This window comes from Corvus kubaryi, unplaced genomic scaffold, assembly GCF_017639235.1.
Source record: "Corvus kubaryi isolate FWS band 111438036 unplaced genomic scaffold, C.kubaryi_AGA036_p1.0 37284, whole genome shotgun sequence".
NCBI classification, from domain to species: domain Eukaryota; kingdom Metazoa; phylum Chordata; class Aves; order Passeriformes; family Corvidae; genus Corvus; species Corvus kubaryi.
This window is the reverse complement of record NW_024581088.1, coordinates 6,942,586-6,960,015: the sequence shown is the minus strand read 5'-3', so window position 1 is coordinate 6,960,015 and position 17,430 is coordinate 6,942,586. Positions and strand designations below refer to the sequence as shown.

Here is a 17,430-nt window from a genome sequence, read left to right as displayed (position 1 = left end):
CCCACCGGGACCGGCCACCGGCCACCCGCACCGCGGCCGGGGCACCGGCACGCACCGCCCGGCGCGGGGCAGGCCGCGGCTGCATCGCCCCCCCGGCGGGCCGGGCCGGGCCGAGCCGAGCCGAGCTGAGCTGAGCTCAGCCGTGCCCGTGCCCCCGCGGCGTTGCACAACGGCTGTAGATGGGTGGGTGGGTGCCGGCCCCCCCGGTGCCGCCCCCCGGTTGCGGGGTGTGGGTGTGGGCATGGCCCGCTCTTGTCTTGCAGCGCCTGTGCAGCCCCCCGTGTCAGGCGTGTGCGGGTTTGCATGTGTGTGTCACCTTGTGCGGGGTGTGTTTCTGTGTGCCGTGTCCCTGTGTGTCCCCCCTGCAGGGTGCCCCATATCAGGTGCTCCGTGTTGGGTACCCCGGTACCGGCTGCAGGGCTCCCCAGGGCCAGCCCTGCTTCCAGGGAGAACCCGCTGGCCTGGGCCTTTCCCACACCACCAGGGAATTGCATCCAAAGCCATTAGCCTGGCTCGCCACTAACCACATCGCTGCTGGGGCCGGTGCCACTGGCACCTGAGGCACTTTTTTTGGAGTGACAGAGGTGGTGGCCCTCAGCAAGCTGCTGTGCTGGGGGTGGTGGGGGCTCGCAGGGCTGTGGCTACCCCAGCGCCTGTTAATTTTCCCAGAGAGGAATATTTGGAGCATCGGGCAAGGGCTGGGATGCACATCCCTAAATCGTGTGGTTTCCAGCCGGCCTGTGAGATGCAAATTTTCTGGTCAGCCAGTGCCAGAGCTAAACTTAGGGCAATTACAGGAAAGTGTGGTCACATGGCAGTGTGTTCCTACACCCCAAGGCTGGCCCTGGCACTCCAGAATCAGGGGACCCCTGCCCACTGTCCCATCCCAGTCGGGAGCTGAGCATTCCCACCACACCTGCATCAGCCGTGGACTTTGCCCACTGACGAGCTGGGGCTCAGCCCTTCACCTTTGCCATGGGCTGGGCCATGCAGGGTGTCAGGCTGTGAATTTGGGGCTGGAAAAGGGTAATGAGGGAGGCCTGTGCCCTGTGCTGAGGGGGCTGTAACCCACCTGTCCTCCCTCAGCTGGTCATGGAACCATCTCCCACCTGGCAGCCCAGCTGGGATCCTGCCCCACTCCCTCTGGGTTTACCCTGTAAGACCTCTCAAGCTGTGTCATTTCCTGGCTTTGGGGCGAGGCAGATGCTTGCACCCCCTGCACCCTCCTGGCCCAGGGTGACCCCTCACAACCAGTCTGGGTCTCCTTTGCTGTTGGACATGGGGTTCCTGCAGCAGGAGGGCCTGAAATCCTGCTCTGGGGACAGCCTGTTGGCACATCTCATCTGTGACTCAGGTAGATCCGGGATTGTTTTCCTCTTGACACATTCCAGCATTGTCTGTAAGGGAAGGCACTGCAGAGGGATTTGGAAACCCCCTAAATTTCCTTGTTTCATGGAAAACTTGTGTCCAGCAAAGAGCCATCACGCAGGTCAGCTCCCATTTGCCCTGCGTGGGAGCTGGCCTGGCCGCTCGGAATCGCTGCCAGCAGCTCCCGCTCCCTGGCACAGCATCATCCCTTCCTGGCTGGGCGCAGCCAGGGCATGGGATACCCCAACATGGTGTGCCCAAGCAGAGGACAGCCACCAGCTCCTGTGCCAAAGTGGTGTGGGAGCACAGCCCTACTGCTGGCATCAGGGAGCAGAGCAGGGAGGGCAGGTGACCGTGAAACTTGCTGTGCAGGTCCCTGCACGGGAGTGTGTCAGACGAGATTGCGTCTCGAGGAGGGAAGGAGTGGCTGGGAGTTTCAGTGAACGCCTTCCTCCCTGCCTGGAACTCCCTGACGCCCTGGCAGGGACATGGGGGCTCATGGCTGTGGTGGGGGGGGGACATGGAGGAAGGTGCATCTGGCTCCTGCTTGAGTGGCTCAGGGAGGACTTTTGGCTTGGGGAGCATTGAGGTGCATCTCTCTTTCTGCCATCTGGCCCTTCCAAGATGACATCCTCATCTTTTGCCAGCCCAGTGTCACACAGCAGCATCCTCGCGTGCGATCCCAGAGCGCAGCCAGCGCCGGCGGGCGCCTCTCCCTTCCCTGTCACGGCTCATGCACGCTGCTGCCCTAAACATGCCTGGCCAAGGGGAGTCCCGGAGCGAGCCCGGGCTGAGTCAGGGAAGGCGCGTTGGGGCTGAATCAGGAGCAAGGAGAAGCTCGGCAGCCGCCTCCTGCTCACGGCATTGGGCTGCACCCATCCGTGGCAGGAGCTTTCTTGGGGAAAAGGGAACAAACCACAATTTCCACACGGGCTGGGGACACCAACGCAGGGGGAATGCTGCAGTCCTTTCCCCAGCCCACAGAAGTCCTGTCTCCCTGCCCCACTGCTGCCTATTGTGGCCCTGAGTGGGGCACACGTGGCTGCGGCAGTGGCCGCCAGTGCTGCCTGATTAGCGATGCGGCTGGGAACGCTGTTCCCCCTTTTTGTTGGGCATACAAAGGCTGCGAGGCAGCCTGTGTGCCGGGAGAGAAACCGCCGAGGACAAAGAGCGCGCTGGCTGCCTGTCTTCTGGCGCTGAGGCTCTAACCAGCACCTGCCTGATGAGTGGCTCTGCTCCCAAGGGATCCCCGGGAAGGGTCCCAGCAGCCATGGGGTGAGCACTGGGTGCTCCCAGGGGTGCAGCCCTTTCTACAGCTTCAGGGATGCCCAGGCTACTGTGGTACCAGTGGTACGTGTCACACAGAGGGGACAGGAACAGGTGCAGGTGGTTTCCTCCCTGCCATTGTCTGTGCTGAGGCCCTGGCACCCCCAGGATGGTATGGCCATGGGGCCCTTTGTGACAGCACCTGCTGTGCTGTCCCATGGCTTGGGTCAGCGATCACCCCACAGCCAGCAGTTCTGGGAGAGGAGAAAGGAACTGGGTTGTTTTCATGTGTTTTGGGGTCCTGCCCTGCCCAGGTCCTGCTGTGGGTCTGGGTAAAGCCCCAGGTGCTGTGAAGAAGGCAGAGCAGCCAGAACCCCGGGGCTGGATGATGCGGACAGAACTGTGGCAGCGCCTCTGGCCATGGCCAGGAGCCTTGCAGCTGCAAGCCTGACCTTGTCCCTCGGGCTGCTTCCCCTCACTGCCTCGGAGGTATCACACACCCAGGGCCAACAGTGTGCCATGGCTTGCAGAGCTCTGTCCTCACCTGCCCTGTGGCCAGGCCTCTCCTGTGCACGTGTGCTTCTGCCTTGGCCCCGAGGGGCAGCAAGGTTCAGGGAGTTCCCTGCCATCCCTGTATGGCTTTGCCTAGGGGAAAACAGGTTTCCCTTGTCCCACTGGGTGTGTTCAAGGGCAGTGGAGACCATGTGCCCTTGCAGGGAGATGGTCCAGGCAATGATGGTGATGCAGTACTGATGCTGTGCTGGAGCCAAGGTGCAGCTTGGCACAGAACATCCCCGCACTCCAGGTAGAGCCCGCACTGCCACCGTGGGCAGCGCTACCCATCCCAAACCTTGTCCCCACACCTGTCAGAGAGCTCTAAAGCAGATGCTTCAAACGTGGGGAGCTTTCCTGTTGTCCTTTGTGCTGAGGTTAAGTTCCTGTGCAGTTTCCTGCCCTGTTATATATAGCTGTCAGCCCGTCCCATGGGCGCTGCCAGCCGCCTGCTCCACTTTGGAATTGTTTACCGGCAGCCCAAGCGCTCGATGGAGGTTGGGGGGGGCTACCAATTACCCCAGGGGCAGAGGAGTCCCATAGCACCCCATGCAGGGTGAGACTGTGGATGCTCCCAGGCACTGGGTGTCCCCAGACACTGGGTGCACATGGGGTTTTCCAGGAGGGAGCTGGGTTTTCTGCCCAGCCGTGTTTTTCCCACTGGAAGCTGGGTGCTCCCCCCGCTCTGCGCGGGATGCCCGAATGAAAGAGCGACTGTTCCTGGAGATTGCCGGCAGCGTCACGAGCCTCTACGTCGCCCTGGCTAAAATTAGACACTTATCAGTGTTGGGAGGGATGTGATTTTACAGGTTCCTGTTTATTAGAGCAACCTTTGCTCCAGGCCGTGTTTCCAGCTCCTCCCTGGTGGGGACACTGCCCACGGCAGTCCCTGTGGTTTGCGGTGGCCGGAACCAGGATGAGCAGCAGAAAGGCCTCTGTTTCCTCGACAAGGGGCTTTTGAACAGCAGGCAGGACGCTGGTGGCTGGATGGGATGGGGGTTTTACCCTGGGGATTGTCGTGCCGGCAGTAACTGCTGCAAAAGCCACCAGGATATTTTCTTCCCTGCCTACCCGTGCTGCTCCAAAACAGCTCCTGAGCTGCTGAGGGCCTTGCCTGCAGTCAGCCCCAGTGCCAGGCACTGCCAGGCTTCTGGGCTTCTTTTGGGGTATCTCTGGGGGTACAGGAACATCCCTGTTGCATCCCTGGGGCTCGGTGCCCAGCCAGGGTGAGGACACATTGACTGGGGCAGTCTCAGCCCTGTGGTGCTGCGGTCCCCAAGGAGGGTGGGAATACTGGGACATGGCCCAGGGGTTGGGGGTGGCAGCTGGGGTGACCAGTGGGGTGGATGGAGGGTGGTGGGTGGGTGTTGGCCGTCCTGCTCTCTGATGGCACCCTTCCTGTCTGTCCTGCACAGGCGGCCGTGCCGTGACCAGCACCCCAACCCAGTGCCCTGCCGTGGGGGCAAGAGCACCCCAAGCCCCCCATCACCATGTTCAACCTGATGAAGAAGGACAAAGAGAAGGATGGGGCCCGGAAGGAGAAGAAGAAGGAGAAAAAGGAGCGCATGTCAGCAGCTGAGCTCAAGAGCCTGGAGGAGATGAGCATGCGCCGGGGCTTCTTCAACCTCAACCGTGCCTCCAAGCGGGACTCCAAGACCCGTCTGGAGATCTCCAACCCCATCCCCATTAAAGTGGCCAGTGGCTCTGAGCTGCACCTCACAGATATTGACTCTGACAGCAATCGGGGCAGCGTCATCTTGGACTCGGGCCACCTGAGCACGGCCAGCTCCAGCGACGATCTCAAGGCGGAGGATACCAACTTCAAGGGCTCGGTGCTGCAGCGGGCAGCCAAGTTCGGCTCCCTGGCCAAGCAGAACTCCCAGGTGATTGTCAAACGCTTCTCCTTCTCCCAGAAAAGCCGGGATGAGAGCACCTCAGAGACCTCCACGCCCTCCGAGCACTCGGCAGCCCCGTCCCCCCAGGTGGAGGTGCGCATGCTGGAGACCCCACTCAACAAGCAGGGGGTTCCCCCCGGACAGCCCTGCGCCCCTCTCACCACCTCCCTGCGTGCCAGGGTGCCGGAGCTCATCGGCAAGAGGTTCCCTGCCGAGCTGCGGCTGCCCGCCCTGGTGCCCCCCCAGCCCCCCACCCCACGGCAGCTGGAGCTGCAGAGGCGCAACACCGGCGATTTCGGCTTCTCCCTGCGCCGCACCACCATGCTGGACCGCGGCACCGACGGGCAGGTGTACCGGCGCATCGTGCACTTCGCCGAGCCCGGAGCCGGCACCAAAGACTTGGCCTTGGGCTTGGTGCCGGGCGACCGGCTGGTGGAGATCAACGGGCGGAACGTGGAGAACAAATCCCGGGATGAGATCGTGGAGATGATCCGGCAGTCGGGGGAGACGGTGCAGCTGAAGGTGCAGCCCATCCTGGAGCTGAGCGAGCTGAGCCGCTGCTGGCTGCGGGGCGGCCAGGGGACACGCCGTGCTGCCTGGGATGTGAGTAACGCCGGCCCCGGCACGGGCCCTGCCGGGCCTGCGTTCTGCCAGCGCCAGCGTCCTCGCGGGGGTGTTTAGGTTGGCAGGGGCTGTGGGAAAGAGCGGGTGCTGGGGCTGCTCCGGCCAGGAGTGATGCACAGGGAGGAGTAGGAGGCTGTGGCTGGGATGCAGCAGTGATACATCTGGTCTTGCAAATCGTCACTGGCGGGTTTTGCCGCCCAAGATGCTCAGGGTGCTGTTGGGTTGGGTCTTCCTCCTGCCAGAGGGGCTGCAGCAGAGCCCAGCTCTGCATTGCCTGCGGGAAGTCTGTCCCCATCTCTTTGCTGACGGAGCACAGTCCAGCTGAGAAGGGAGCTTTGCTCCTCACTGCCCGGAAATTCCAAAGGCTACTTTGCAGAAGGACACTGCCTACTCCACTGCCCACGCTGGCGTCCCCCACTGGGATCCTCCCCGGGGACTGGGGCAGGCACACAGCGTGCCAGGGGCCGGGAGCTGCTGCCGGCGTGCGCAGCCCTGCGTACGCGGCTGCTGCTGCTGTATAAGTAGAAACTTAATGGCTGGGTGACCCACATCCCTCACGCCTGCTGCCCGCCACTGCTGACCCTGCCACAAGCTAACCAGCGTCCTGACCAGCCAGCAGCAGAGCCCCCTCAAGTGCCAGCAGCCTGCAGGGCTGGACCCCCTCCATGGTGGCATGGGATGCAGCAGCGTGGCGTTGTTTAGCATAAAACTGGACTTGTTTAGTGTATTTTTAAGCCTTTCTTAGGGATGGAGGATGCCTGTGTCTGCAGAGCAGGTTGCCTGCACTGGTGAGAACCACACTGAGCATGGCGAGGCCCTGTGCCTGCGGGATGGTGGCCAGGATGGCGTGAGGGTGACTACGGGGCTCCATGTGCTCCTCGAGCAGATGCCGGCACCGCGGGGTGGAGTCTGCGCCAAGCCACAGCGGTGGCTTCCCCGCAGCTCCTCCCCGGAGCCCTGCAGGCGTCCCCGGGCAGTGCTGCCTGGATAACCCCGTGTGGACACGGGGCGCGGCTGTGACCCTGGCACGGAGGCAGGTGTGCGTTGGATGTTGGCACACGGGGCCAGCGAGGCGCTTGTGCCTTCCAGGAGCGTGGGGCTGGGCTGGGAAGGGAGAGAGGAGACGCCGGTGCCGTTGGGGCTGCATGGGAGAGGCTGCAGCCTTGTGCCGGAACGTGGTGGTGTGGTTTGACGGCATCAGCCGGTGGGAGCTGGCCAGAGGGCTGACCGTGTCGTGGGGTTACCACCGCAGCACAGGCACCCGGCACAGGATGCCTCCTCCTCCTGCGTGGTGCACCAGAGTGACACGCTGTGGCTTTGCCGGTACTAGGGAGCCCAGACTGGGGAGCTGGGTGCACTTGGGGGTCTCTCACACAAGGTGCTGGCACACAGGGAGGCCTGGTTCTCCCCCAGGCCCCACTAAGCTCCCTGGAATGTTTCTGGTCCTAATTTAAATAAAAATGATCCTTTTTGAAACAGGAAATTATAGACATATTTTGGGCTGTTGCTCTGGAAGCCCCTCCCCAGCTGGAGCAGGACGGTGCCAGGCTCTCTGTGCACCATGGGGGGGTTTAACCCCCTCACCAGGTCTGTGTTGAGTCACCCTTGTCCTTGTGGACCCGGCTGGGCAGGGGCAGCACCCGCCGCATCTCGTGGGGTTGTCAGTGCTGTGGGGTGACAGGGGGCCAGCCAGTGGGACAGCATGGCCGGGTATTGGGGATGGGGTGAAACCCCCTCTGTGTCCCAGGCTTGCTCCCAGTGTGGCGCAGCTGGGCTGGCTCGGCTCCACACTCGTATTTATTTATTTACCAGCGAAATTCCTCAGGCAGGGCCCAGGCGTGCGCCGGCCCAGCAGAAATATTCCAGAAACGCCTCTGACCGCTCCAGGGCTGCAGCAGGACCACAGGCATCCGGCGGGGGCACTGGCCGACCTTGCGTGCCACTGTCCACGGGCACCCAGCTCCCTGCAGGTCGCTGTCCCCAGGGTGCAAGGCCACTGTGCCATGGCGTGGCTGGGTTCCCTGTGTCCCACCAGGGTGGGATGTGGGACTCTCATTGTGTTGGAGGCACTTTTATCATTTTTCTGTGCTTGGGAAGTTCTTGGTTTGGCTCTTTTTCTGCTCTCACTGAGGGGTTGGTGCTGCTGTGGTGTCCCAGCGTGGGGGAGTCCCAAGGGGTCCTGGGAGGGGGCTTGTGTCCAGTGGGCTCAGCCATGGGCCAGCATGTGTCTGCCAAATTTCCTGGCAAAGGAATGAGAGAAATAATGTTGGCCAGGCAGAAATGCTGCTGTCACCAAACAGCTGGGCTGGGCATCCCAGTGGAGGTGGCTCCAATGCTGAGCTCTCTGGGGACACCCATGTCACCACAGGCACTCTCTGCTGTGTTGTGCCAGCCCTGCCAAGGGTGTTTGATGTGGCCTGTCCCTTGTGCAGTGGGGTGTGCCAGGCTGGAACCCCCTGCTTCCCATGGGAATGGTCTTTTGCTCAGGACACATCTGTCTCCTTTAGATCGGGCAGGGACCTGCTCAGCTGCCAGCTGGGGTCCCAGTGTGCCATGCCTGTGTCACTGCTGCTCCTCCATGCCACCAGTGTGCCTGGCTCCCTGCCACCAGCTCCTTCCAGCAGCCCCCTCACAGGGAGGCCCCTGACCCCCAGCCCCTTGCCTGCTGCCCCACTCCCGCTGTTTCCAGGGAGACCTTGGTCTTCCAGAGGCAGCTTTGCCATGAAAATGTCTTTACCCTGGGCTGCTGGGGTGCTATCCATCCCCAGGAGCATTTTGGGGGGAACTTGTGTTCATGGGAAAGCTGGAGGAGGAACAAGAAGTGTCAGGGTTGCACCGCCTGGCACGACACCAGGAACCCAGCTCTGACACCAGGCACCCCGGGGTACAGGAGTGTGCAACCCCATATCTTGAGGCACAGAGCCCTCCCTGGCTCCCCCAGCTCCGCAGCTGCACTTGGCTTGGGGGTGTCTTTCTCTCTCTCTCCGTGTGGACGGAGGCCGGGCAGTTCCCCCCGCGGCGGAGCCCACATCACTTCCTCTGGCAGTGGCGGCGGTGACGGTGGTGGTGGCGAGGCCCCACTGCCCGCGTGTCCCCCCCCAGCTCTCCCTCCGGCTGCTGCTGCGCCGGCGGGGCCCTCGCATTCCTCGGCTATTTTTAGGGTGGCCCTATCAGCCCAGCTGTCCCCGCTGCCGGCTGCCGCCCCACTAGTGCCTCTCCCGTGCGGTGCCGCGCTCGCCCCGGCGGAAACCCCGCTCCTGGCTCCCTCTGGTAAGGTGGGGACCCCCAGTGTGGCCAGCACGGCTTGGGGAGCACGAGGGGGGCATGTGGGAGACAGTCCTGGCACTGGGAGTGGGGACTGTGAGGCTGAACCCACCCCTGGGGTGCTTTGGTGGCTGGGGGTTGTTTGTTGTGGGGACCTCATGGCCAGTGCTTTCTGGAGACCTTTGTGGCAGTGCCAGGCTGCTTGGAGGTGGGAGTGCTGTGGGCAGGGGGTTTGGAGGTTCTGACCCACAGGTGGGTTCATCTCCAGACCCTAGTGCTCAGCCTGTGCTCCCGGCACTGGCATTTCACAGCGTGGTGATGGTTGGGGGGTACAGGGGAGCCCTCAGGGATGTACTCCCAGACTGCTGGGTTGGTTTGGTGGCTCCCCTGTGCCACACCTGGCCGTGGGAGGGGGCTTCTCCCCAGTGGCCCCAGGCACAACCTGGGGTTGGAGAGCGGGTGCCATCCAGGGCAGGAGGTCCCACCAGAGCTGCCCGGCTGCTGGCACAGGGTCAGGCTCAGAATAAACCCTGGCTGTCAGGGCAAGCAGGGAGCTGGGGCAGAAAATATCCCTTCCCTCACCCTGGCATTTGCTTACCGCAGCGGGCTGGCCCGCTCGGGGGAGTGGGGCCACGGTCCTGCAGCCTGACTAAAGGGGTTTTTTTGCACGGTGAGCTTTGCTAGGTCTCAGACTGGTCACCTGCCTGTCCCCAGAGCCCCTCCTGTGGGCACTGTTTGTATGCTGAGCAGGGCCAGGTGGGCTCAGACCCCCGCTCCTGAGGATCCCAGGTGGGGAAGGGCACCATGCCTGTACCCTGGGCCATGGTTTGGCGTTCTGTGTGCTGTCCCCAGTCCGTCTCACCTCTCCCTCTCTCCCCAGCCAGGGCTGCGGCTCCATGAGACATCACCATGGCGTTCTCATCCCGGTTTGCATTCTGGGAGCAGAAGGGAAGTCTCTCTCGCATGTTTGCCTGCACCCCACATTTGGGTCACGCTGCTGACCGGCTCCCCCAGTTTGCCCAGTGCTGGCACCATGTTTGGAGCAGCACTCCCAGCCTCACTGTGCTGCCATGACAGGGGCTGTGCCAGGCAAACAGGAGCTTGGCCAGGGCTGGGGTCACCAACACAGCCATGCATGTGATCACTAACACCATCACTAATGGCTTTGCCAGTGGCTGGTGCAGCCCCTAACTCAGTGTGAGCCACCTCAGTGCCACCTGCCAGCCAGGAGCTGCTGTGTGATGGCGAGTCGGGGTGTGCTGGCCACAGGATGCACCACACGCTGCCACCACAGTGTCACAGCCAAGTCCTGGCACTCAGAGACATGGCTCAGGGCAGAGTTTGGCCGCCCACCCCCCCCCCAGAGGCCCCTGGTTTCCCCGGGTCAGCAGGGATCTGGCATGTCCCACTTGCGGCTGCTGCAGAGATTAGCTGGTGACACTTAAAACGTGCTGTGACACCGGGGGGGGGGGTGACGTGCAGAATGACAGAGCCCTGCAGGAGCGGTGATGGGACTCTGAACCAGCTCCCTCACTGGCTGCACATGATGAGAGGGCCCAGGCCACCTCTCCCACCTTTGGGGTTTGCCATAACCAGGGTGCATCTCTGTGCTTCACCCCTGTTTTTTCAGCTGATGGGAAGCCTGGAAGGACACACGTCCTTGTCCCTGCAGTGGGCTGCAAATTGGGGCTGGCATGGAGCAATGGTCCTGGTGGGTTTTCTGGCAGCGAGGCCCCACAGTGGGCTGAAACGTGCTCCTCTTGTTTGTCTGACCCTCAGGTCAAGGACGAGGACAAATCTTTAGCTGTGAAAAGACCTGTGAAGGAGGACGGGGCTGTAAGTGTCACAGGGCACGGGCAGGGTGGAGCTTTTGGGGATGGGGCTTGTCCTTGGTGGGAGCAGCCCCTGTGACAGGGCTTGGGGACACCATGCAGGGTCATGGGCTTAGTGATGCCCTGAGCACTGAGTTTTACCCCCGTGCTGGCAGCCTGAGGGTCAATGGGTCACTGTGTGTGGGGCAGGGAGGTCACCACTGCTCCTTGCCCTGGGATCCATTGTGGGGCTGTAGGTTGGTGGGGAAGGGTGCTGTGTCCCAGTGCTGGGGTCTGTCTGGGAGCTGTGCTCCGTGGCAGGGCAGAGCCCTGGGCACCACCACGTCCCAAAGAGCAGTGGAGGCTGGACCTCCACTCACACTGGTGTCGTTGTGGCTGCAGTCAGAGAGCCTGAAGGATGCAGCATCTGCACCCCTGAAAGCTGAGCCCCCAAAACCTGAGCCTGGGAAGAACTCTGAACCCACTAAGAGCCCTGAGCCTGTGAAGAGCCCCGAGCCACCTCCTGGGAGAGGGAAGAGCCCAGAGCCGGTGCTGAATGGGGCAGCTGTGAATGGGCTGGAGGGCCCAGCCACTGAGGAACAGGGAGACGATGGCCAGGGGCTGTCCCGCCGCAAGGTGGTCCGGGTGGTGCGCAAGGTGGTCCGCAAAGTCCTGCCAGGGGAGGACACTGGCAGTGCCAAGGAGCCGGGACGAGATGCCAAATCTCCTGAGCCAGTGCCACCCCCAAGGAAGGAGGAAATAGGCCGTACCAGTGTCCCGGCTCCCCCAGCCCCGCCACCTCCCCCCACTGTGGTGCCTTCAGCTCCTGCCAAGCCAGAACCCAAGGATGAGATCTCAGAGGGGCTCAAAACCCTCATGGCAAAGGGCAAAACCAAGGAGCACCGGCCGCGGCTCCGGCCGGGGGACAGGCAGGAGAAGTCCCGTGAGCCGGCTGGAGGGGACGCAAAGCTGTCCCCGGGCGCCGAAGCCAAGCCACAGCCACCAGTGCAGCCTTCAGGAGGGAAAGCAGAGCCAGCAAAGGTGCCTGCTCTGAAACCCACAGCCCTGGAGAGGCACAAGGTACCGGTGTGTGCACGGTGGGGGATGCTCTAAGTGTCCCCAGTGCAGCATGGTGTGATCTCACCTGCATGGTTTGCAGTGGTTTTGGGATGTGTGGTGTGGGTGGGAGTCACTTTTTTGGGGCAGTCGTGTGTGCTGTGGCCACTCCATCATACTGCCCCTTGTCTCCCCTCCATTTCATGTGGAGAAGAAGCTGCAGACCAGCGAGAAGCGGCCGACCCCTGTGAAAACTGCCCCGGCTGCCCCCCAGCAGGTGTGTAGGAGTGGGGACCCAGGTCCCTGGACACTGTGGGTACGCGCTGGTACCCAGCTGTGCCTTCACCCTGGGACCTGCCCCAAGCACTGATGGGCTGCAGGGCTGGGAAAGCCCTTGCAATGGCCCCACTGGAGCCCATGTGCCAGGGCTGTGAGGACTGTGGGGCAGCTGGCCTGGAGCTAATGGTGCTCTGCCTCCAGGCTGCCCCTGACCCTGCTTCCCCTGGCCCCACATCCCTGCTGAGCCCATCCGAGGAGGCGCAGCTGCGGCTGGAGAGGATCTTCACCACTTCTGTAATTCCAGAGGTGTTGGTGCTTGCGTGTTGCCTTCCCAGGGACGGGGAGACGTGGGCACTGTGTGGCTGTCCCGGACATGCCGTGTGCTCTGCACACAGTGACTGTATCTGCCTGTATCTGGCTGCCAACCCCATGGTCCATCTCTGGGTGACACTGGCAGCAGGGAATGGATGACCAGGGCTGTTGGTGGGTTTGGGGATCGTTGCCCAGCCCAGTGTGTTGGGAATGGGGAACTGCTGGCATCCCCGCGGGGGCCCCAGGCACGCTGTGGTGGCTGGGATGGATGATGTCCTGGTGGTGCTGTGTGAATCATGGCCATGCCAGGGCCCTGTGGCTTGTCAGGGTGCTGCTTCTGCTCTCTGCCTCTCACCCCCTCTCTTCTTTCTCTCCTCCTTCCTTGCTGCCATTAGCTGGACCCCGCCGCCTCCGGTTCGGCACCCAGCCAGGTACTGTACCCCCATCCTCAGGAGCCCTCTGCCTCCACCAGCGACCCCCTGCCATCCTCTGTCTGCCGGTGGGCTGGCATCTGCGCCCGTGCCTCGTGCTGGAGCGTAAGGCTTTCCCCATCCCACCCTGCTCCGTGGGCTGCCACGGGGCTGGCAGGTGCCAGGGCAGCCAGGGCTGGGTGCCTCTCCCCTCCCCAGCGAGGCTGTGCCGGGAAGCCAGATGTTCCAGGAGGGTGCCCTCAGTGGAGCTGACACAACTGGGGCGGGCAGGGGTGTGGAGCAGGGTGTGAAGGGGCAGAGTGCTGGCATTGGCAGGATGCATGGCTCCTGCCAAAGCAGCTGTGGCAGAGCTCAGAGCAGGGTCAGTGAAGTGACCCCCAGCCACAGGGCTTTGGCAGCACAGCCTCATGGCCAGCGTCCTTCCCAGCTCTGTGTATGTCCAGCACTGCACTGGACTTGCCACCCCGCTGTCCACAGTGGTGGCCGTGGCATGAGGAGCAGGGTTTGGCACAGTGGTGCTTTGCCCCCGCTTGCTCCTCCCCGCCCCTTTCTGTGCTGTGTGCGGGGCAGGGCTGAGCCCTTCTCACCTTCGCCGTCTCTCGGCCTCGCCAGGGTCCAGCGGACGATGCGCCGGCAGCTCCTCTTGGCCCCGTCCCTGCTGCAGCTCAGGTTTGGCTTTGGGGCTCATCCTGCTCTCCGTGTGCCAGGCACATCCCCACTGTGCCGGCCACGCCAGCCTGGCATTTCCCGTGTCACAGTCCTGTGCCATGTCCTTTGTGCCTCCATTATGTGCCTCAGTGTGTCCTGTGTCCCTGCAGCATGTCCCTGCAGCATGTCCCGTGTCCCCATAGCATGTCTGGTGTCCCTGCATCCTGGCACGTGGCTGGCATGGGTGCCTGCTCTCAGGGCTGTGGTTTGGGAGCTTGGCCCCTCCAGGCTTGCCCGAGGTGGCCGTAGTGAATGTGCCTGTGGGTCACTGTGTCTTTATGTCTGTCCCAAGCTGTGGCAGGGCCCTGGTGGTCTCTGCAGCCCTGAGCCCACTGGGGTCCCCCCAGTGGGCAAACTGGGGACATGCTGGAAGGGCTTGTGGCTTGTGAAGGTAGCCTGGATGGCCAGCACATGGCCCTGTGACCAGTCAGCCCTGCTCCCTCCAGTCCCAGAGATGTGGGCAGGGGGTGAGACAGGGCAGGGGGCAGGTGACTACAACCTCTCCACATCTTCTGTCCCTCAGGCCAAGACGGAGGAGCAGATAGCAGCTGAGGAGGCCTGGTACGAGACTGAGAAGGTGTGGCTGGTGCACAGGGATGGCTTCTCCTTGGGTGAGCCAGGGGCACTGCTGGGACACAGCACCCCATCCTTCCTGTGGCACAGCGAGCCCCCCTGACCCTACTGCGGTGTCCCTGGGGGCTGCCAGCACAGCCCCTCTGAGTGCCCTATGCCCCTTGCAGGCAGCCAGCTGCGGCCGGAGGCGGGCAGTCCCCTGCCCGAGGGCAAGGTGAAGGTGAAACTGGACCACGATGGAGCCGTCCTGGAGGTGGAAGAGGACGACGTGGAGAAGGTAGGGCTGCGGGGCAGGGGGCCAATGGGGCAGAGCCCCGTTCCCTGCCTGACCCGCCCCACCCCAACCTCGCTGCCAGGCAAACCCCCCGTCCTGCGACCGTGTGGAGGACCTCGCCAGCCTCCTCTACCTCAATGAGTCCAGCACGCTGCACACGCTGCGCCAGCGCTACGGCGGCAACCTCCTGCACACCTACGCCGGGCCCACCATGGTCATCATCAACCCACTGAGCTCCCCCTCCATGTACTCTGAGAAGGTGACGCTGCAGCGGGGTGACACCGCAGGGGACAAGCAGCTGGCGCCGTGCAGAGGGGACAGAGGGGTGGCAGGGTGCTGACCATCACCCGCTTCCCCTCCCCGTCCTCTCCAGGTGATGCACATGTTCAAGGGGTGCCGCAGGGAGGACACGTCCCCGCACATCTACGCGGTGGCGCAGGCCGCGTACCGCAGCATGCTGATGAGCCGCCAGGACCAGGCCATCGTCCTGCTGGGCGCCAGCGGCAGCGGCAAAACCACCAACTGCCAGCACCTGGTCCAGTACCTCGCCACTATCGCCGGCAGCACCGGCAAGGTCTTCTCTGGTGAGTCCCCGGCGGGGCACGGAGTCCCCTTGTCCTGCCTGCACACGCCCCTCGCTTTGCAGTCACAGCCCCACGCACGTGGCAGCGGCCGGACACGCGCCAGAGGGGCTGTCACTGTGTCACGCCGGTGCCTTTGCCACGCTCCTGGGGGCTGCTGCGGCGCAGAGCATGGCACGGGAGCAGCAGCACCTGCCTGGCTGGCTCTGGCCCCCTGCCACTGCACAGCCCCTGCACCGCCCTACTTCTCTTCCCGCAGTGGAGAAGTGGCAGGCTCTCTACACCATCCTGGAGGCTTTTGGCAATAGCAGCACCGGCATGAACAGCAACGCCACCCGCTTCTCCCAGATCATCTCTCTGGACTTCGACCAGGCTGGGCAGGTGGCGTCTGCCTCTGTACAGGTGAGGGGGCCGGGGTGGCCCCCCCCAGCACGGGAGCTGGTCCATCCTTGTCAGCGTGGCTCCCCTTGGTGTGGGAGCGAGTCCATCCTCACTGGAGTGTTGCCCAGAGAAGCTCTAACTGCCCCATCCCTGGAAGCATTCAAGGCCAGGTTGGACAGGGCTTGGAGCAGCCTGATCTGGGGGAAAGTGTCCTTGCCCATGGCAGGGGTTTGGAACTCATCGATCTTTAAGGTCCCTTCCAATCCAAACCATTCCATGATTCCGCGATTCTCCCGGTGTTTTCTACACTGCAAGCTCTGCCATAGACCCCCAGCCCCATGCTCGCAGCACTCAGCAGCCTGGCATCCTGCTCTCGTCCTTGCTCACACCCAGATCAGATGGGCTGCCTATCCTTGCTGAGTTAGTCCCAAAATCAGGGGACGTGTCTTCCAGCCACCTCCCTGCTGTAGTAACAGCAGAGCCCTTAAAATCCAGGAGAGCCACTCCGTGCTCTTGTGGTAGCATTCACTGAAGAGAGATGCTCATGGGCTGCTTGGGTGATGTTTGCATTCACATGGTGCCCTGCAGTGGGAGGGACACCCTCACAACTCTGTGGGGACCCTGGGCTGGCAGCAAGGACGAGCCTGGGGTGGGCTGGGTGGTCTCAGTGGGAGCGGGGCACTTGGGGGCAGCTCCCGACTCTCCCACCTCCGCCAGACACTGCTGCTGGAGAAGCTGCGCGTGGCCCGGCGCCCGGCCAACGAGGCCACCTTCAATGTCTTCTACTACCTGCTGGCCTGCTCTGACAGCACCCTGCGGTGAGCTGGGGGGGAGGGCACAGCCCCCATCGTGAGGGGGGGTCTCTGGGACCTCCCCCATGGGGCCAACCGTGGTGTTTATCCCTGCAGGACTGAGCTTCACTTCAACCACCTGGCAGAGAACAATGTCTTCGGCATTGTGCCCCCCTCCAAGGTTGTTGCCATGGGGAGCTGTGGGGGAAGATGGGGGTCTCTGGCCCATTTGAGTGCAGGGGGAGGCAGAGCTGGGCTCCCAGACCAATGGCTCCTATTGTTTTCCACAGCCGGAGGAAAAGCAGAAGGCAACCCAGCAGTTCAGCAAGCTCCTGGCAGCCATGAAGGTGATGGGCATCTCAGGAGATGAGCAGAAAGCCTTCTGGCTCATTCTGGGAGCCATTTACCATCTAGGAGCTGCCGGGGCAACCAAAGGTAGTAAGCTGGGAGCCATTAATGAGGGGAGATTTGGGACTGATGGATGTGAGGGGTTCCAGAGCCAGAGTCTCCTGCAGTGCAGCCAAGCCCTGGGGGAGGGGGTGGGGGCTGTATCAGCTGAGGGACAGTGCCCTGCCACCCTGGGTGCTTTGGGACACCCAGTTTGGTCCCCATGGTCGGGGTGGTCTCGTTAACTGGTGGGAATTGAACACACCCAGACCCTGGGCTGGCCCCTGACAACTTGGGGGAGTGGGGGCCTGGGTGGGGCCTGAGGGAGTTGGAGGGGGGGTGTCCCCCCATTCCCAGTGTAACACCTTTCCCTCCATCCTCCTCGCAGAGCCACTGGCAGATGGAGCTGGTAATGGGAGTGGGGAGGGCTCTGCTTTCGGGGGTGCCACGCGATGCTGGTTTGGGGGCTGCAATGGGGGCTTGGGATGCTGCTGGTGTGCTTGGACCAACCCTGACCCTGGCTGTGTCCTGGCAGCCCCAAATTTGCCTGCTGCTCGTGAGGACTCCCAACCCCGTCCTGTCAGCACCATTGGTGGTGTGGGGCAGGGCTGCCTTGGCACACAGAGCTCACCATGGGTGTGAGTCTCCCACAGCACCAGCTTTGCTCTCATTTCTGGGGATGGCAAATTTGGCTTTGGGGGCTGCCCTTCTCCCCCTGTGGCTTTCTCTTTCTGCCTTTTGTACTGGAAGCCCCTGTGATGCTGCACACTGGTGGGAGAGCTGGGCATGTCACCCCCAAAATGGGCACCTGGAGCTGGTGGCTGCACCCAGGGAATTTGCAGCCCTGGGGGAAAAAATGAGCTGGGGATGAGAAGGG

General features: G+C 62.9%; 1 protein-coding gene across 35 annotated transcripts in view; it reads left to right on the top strand.

The window, feature by feature from the left end:
- Positions 1–4,601: 4,601 nt before the first annotated feature.
- The window catches only part of MYO18A (myosin XVIIIA), a 31,994-nt gene continuing 19,165 nt past the window's right edge, over positions 4,602–17,430 (top strand). For 5 of the 35 annotated variants that reach the window (XM_042026242.1, XM_042026240.1, XM_042026212.1 and 2 more), the window contains exons 1-16: positions 4,602–5,684; positions 10,749–10,805; positions 11,183–11,860; positions 12,051–12,113; positions 12,317–12,421; positions 12,823–12,858; positions 13,471–13,527; positions 14,090–14,177; positions 14,307–14,416; positions 14,496–14,672; positions 14,787–14,997; positions 15,254–15,396; positions 16,093–16,193; positions 16,284–16,347; positions 16,457–16,601; positions 16,942–16,962. In XM_042026242.1, the coding sequence (XP_041882176.1) occupies positions 4,677–5,684; positions 10,749–10,805; positions 11,183–11,860; positions 12,051–12,113; positions 12,317–12,421; positions 12,823–12,858; positions 13,471–13,527; positions 14,090–14,177; positions 14,307–14,416; positions 14,496–14,672; positions 14,787–14,997; positions 15,254–15,396; positions 16,093–16,193; positions 16,284–16,347; positions 16,457–16,601; positions 16,942–16,962 (3,064 nt within the window). In that variant the 5' untranslated portion in view covers positions 4,602–4,676. Of the gene's footprint in view, positions 5,685–8,796; positions 8,976–9,849; positions 9,918–10,748; positions 10,806–11,182; positions 11,861–12,050; positions 12,114–12,316; positions 12,422–12,822; positions 12,964–13,470; positions 13,528–14,089; positions 14,178–14,306; positions 14,417–14,495; positions 14,673–14,786; positions 14,998–15,253; positions 15,397–16,092; positions 16,194–16,283; positions 16,348–16,456; positions 16,602–16,941; positions 16,963–17,430 lie in introns of those variants that run through there. The other 30 variants (XM_042026214.1, XM_042026217.1, XM_042026213.1 and 27 more) reach the window with 26 other exon arrangements.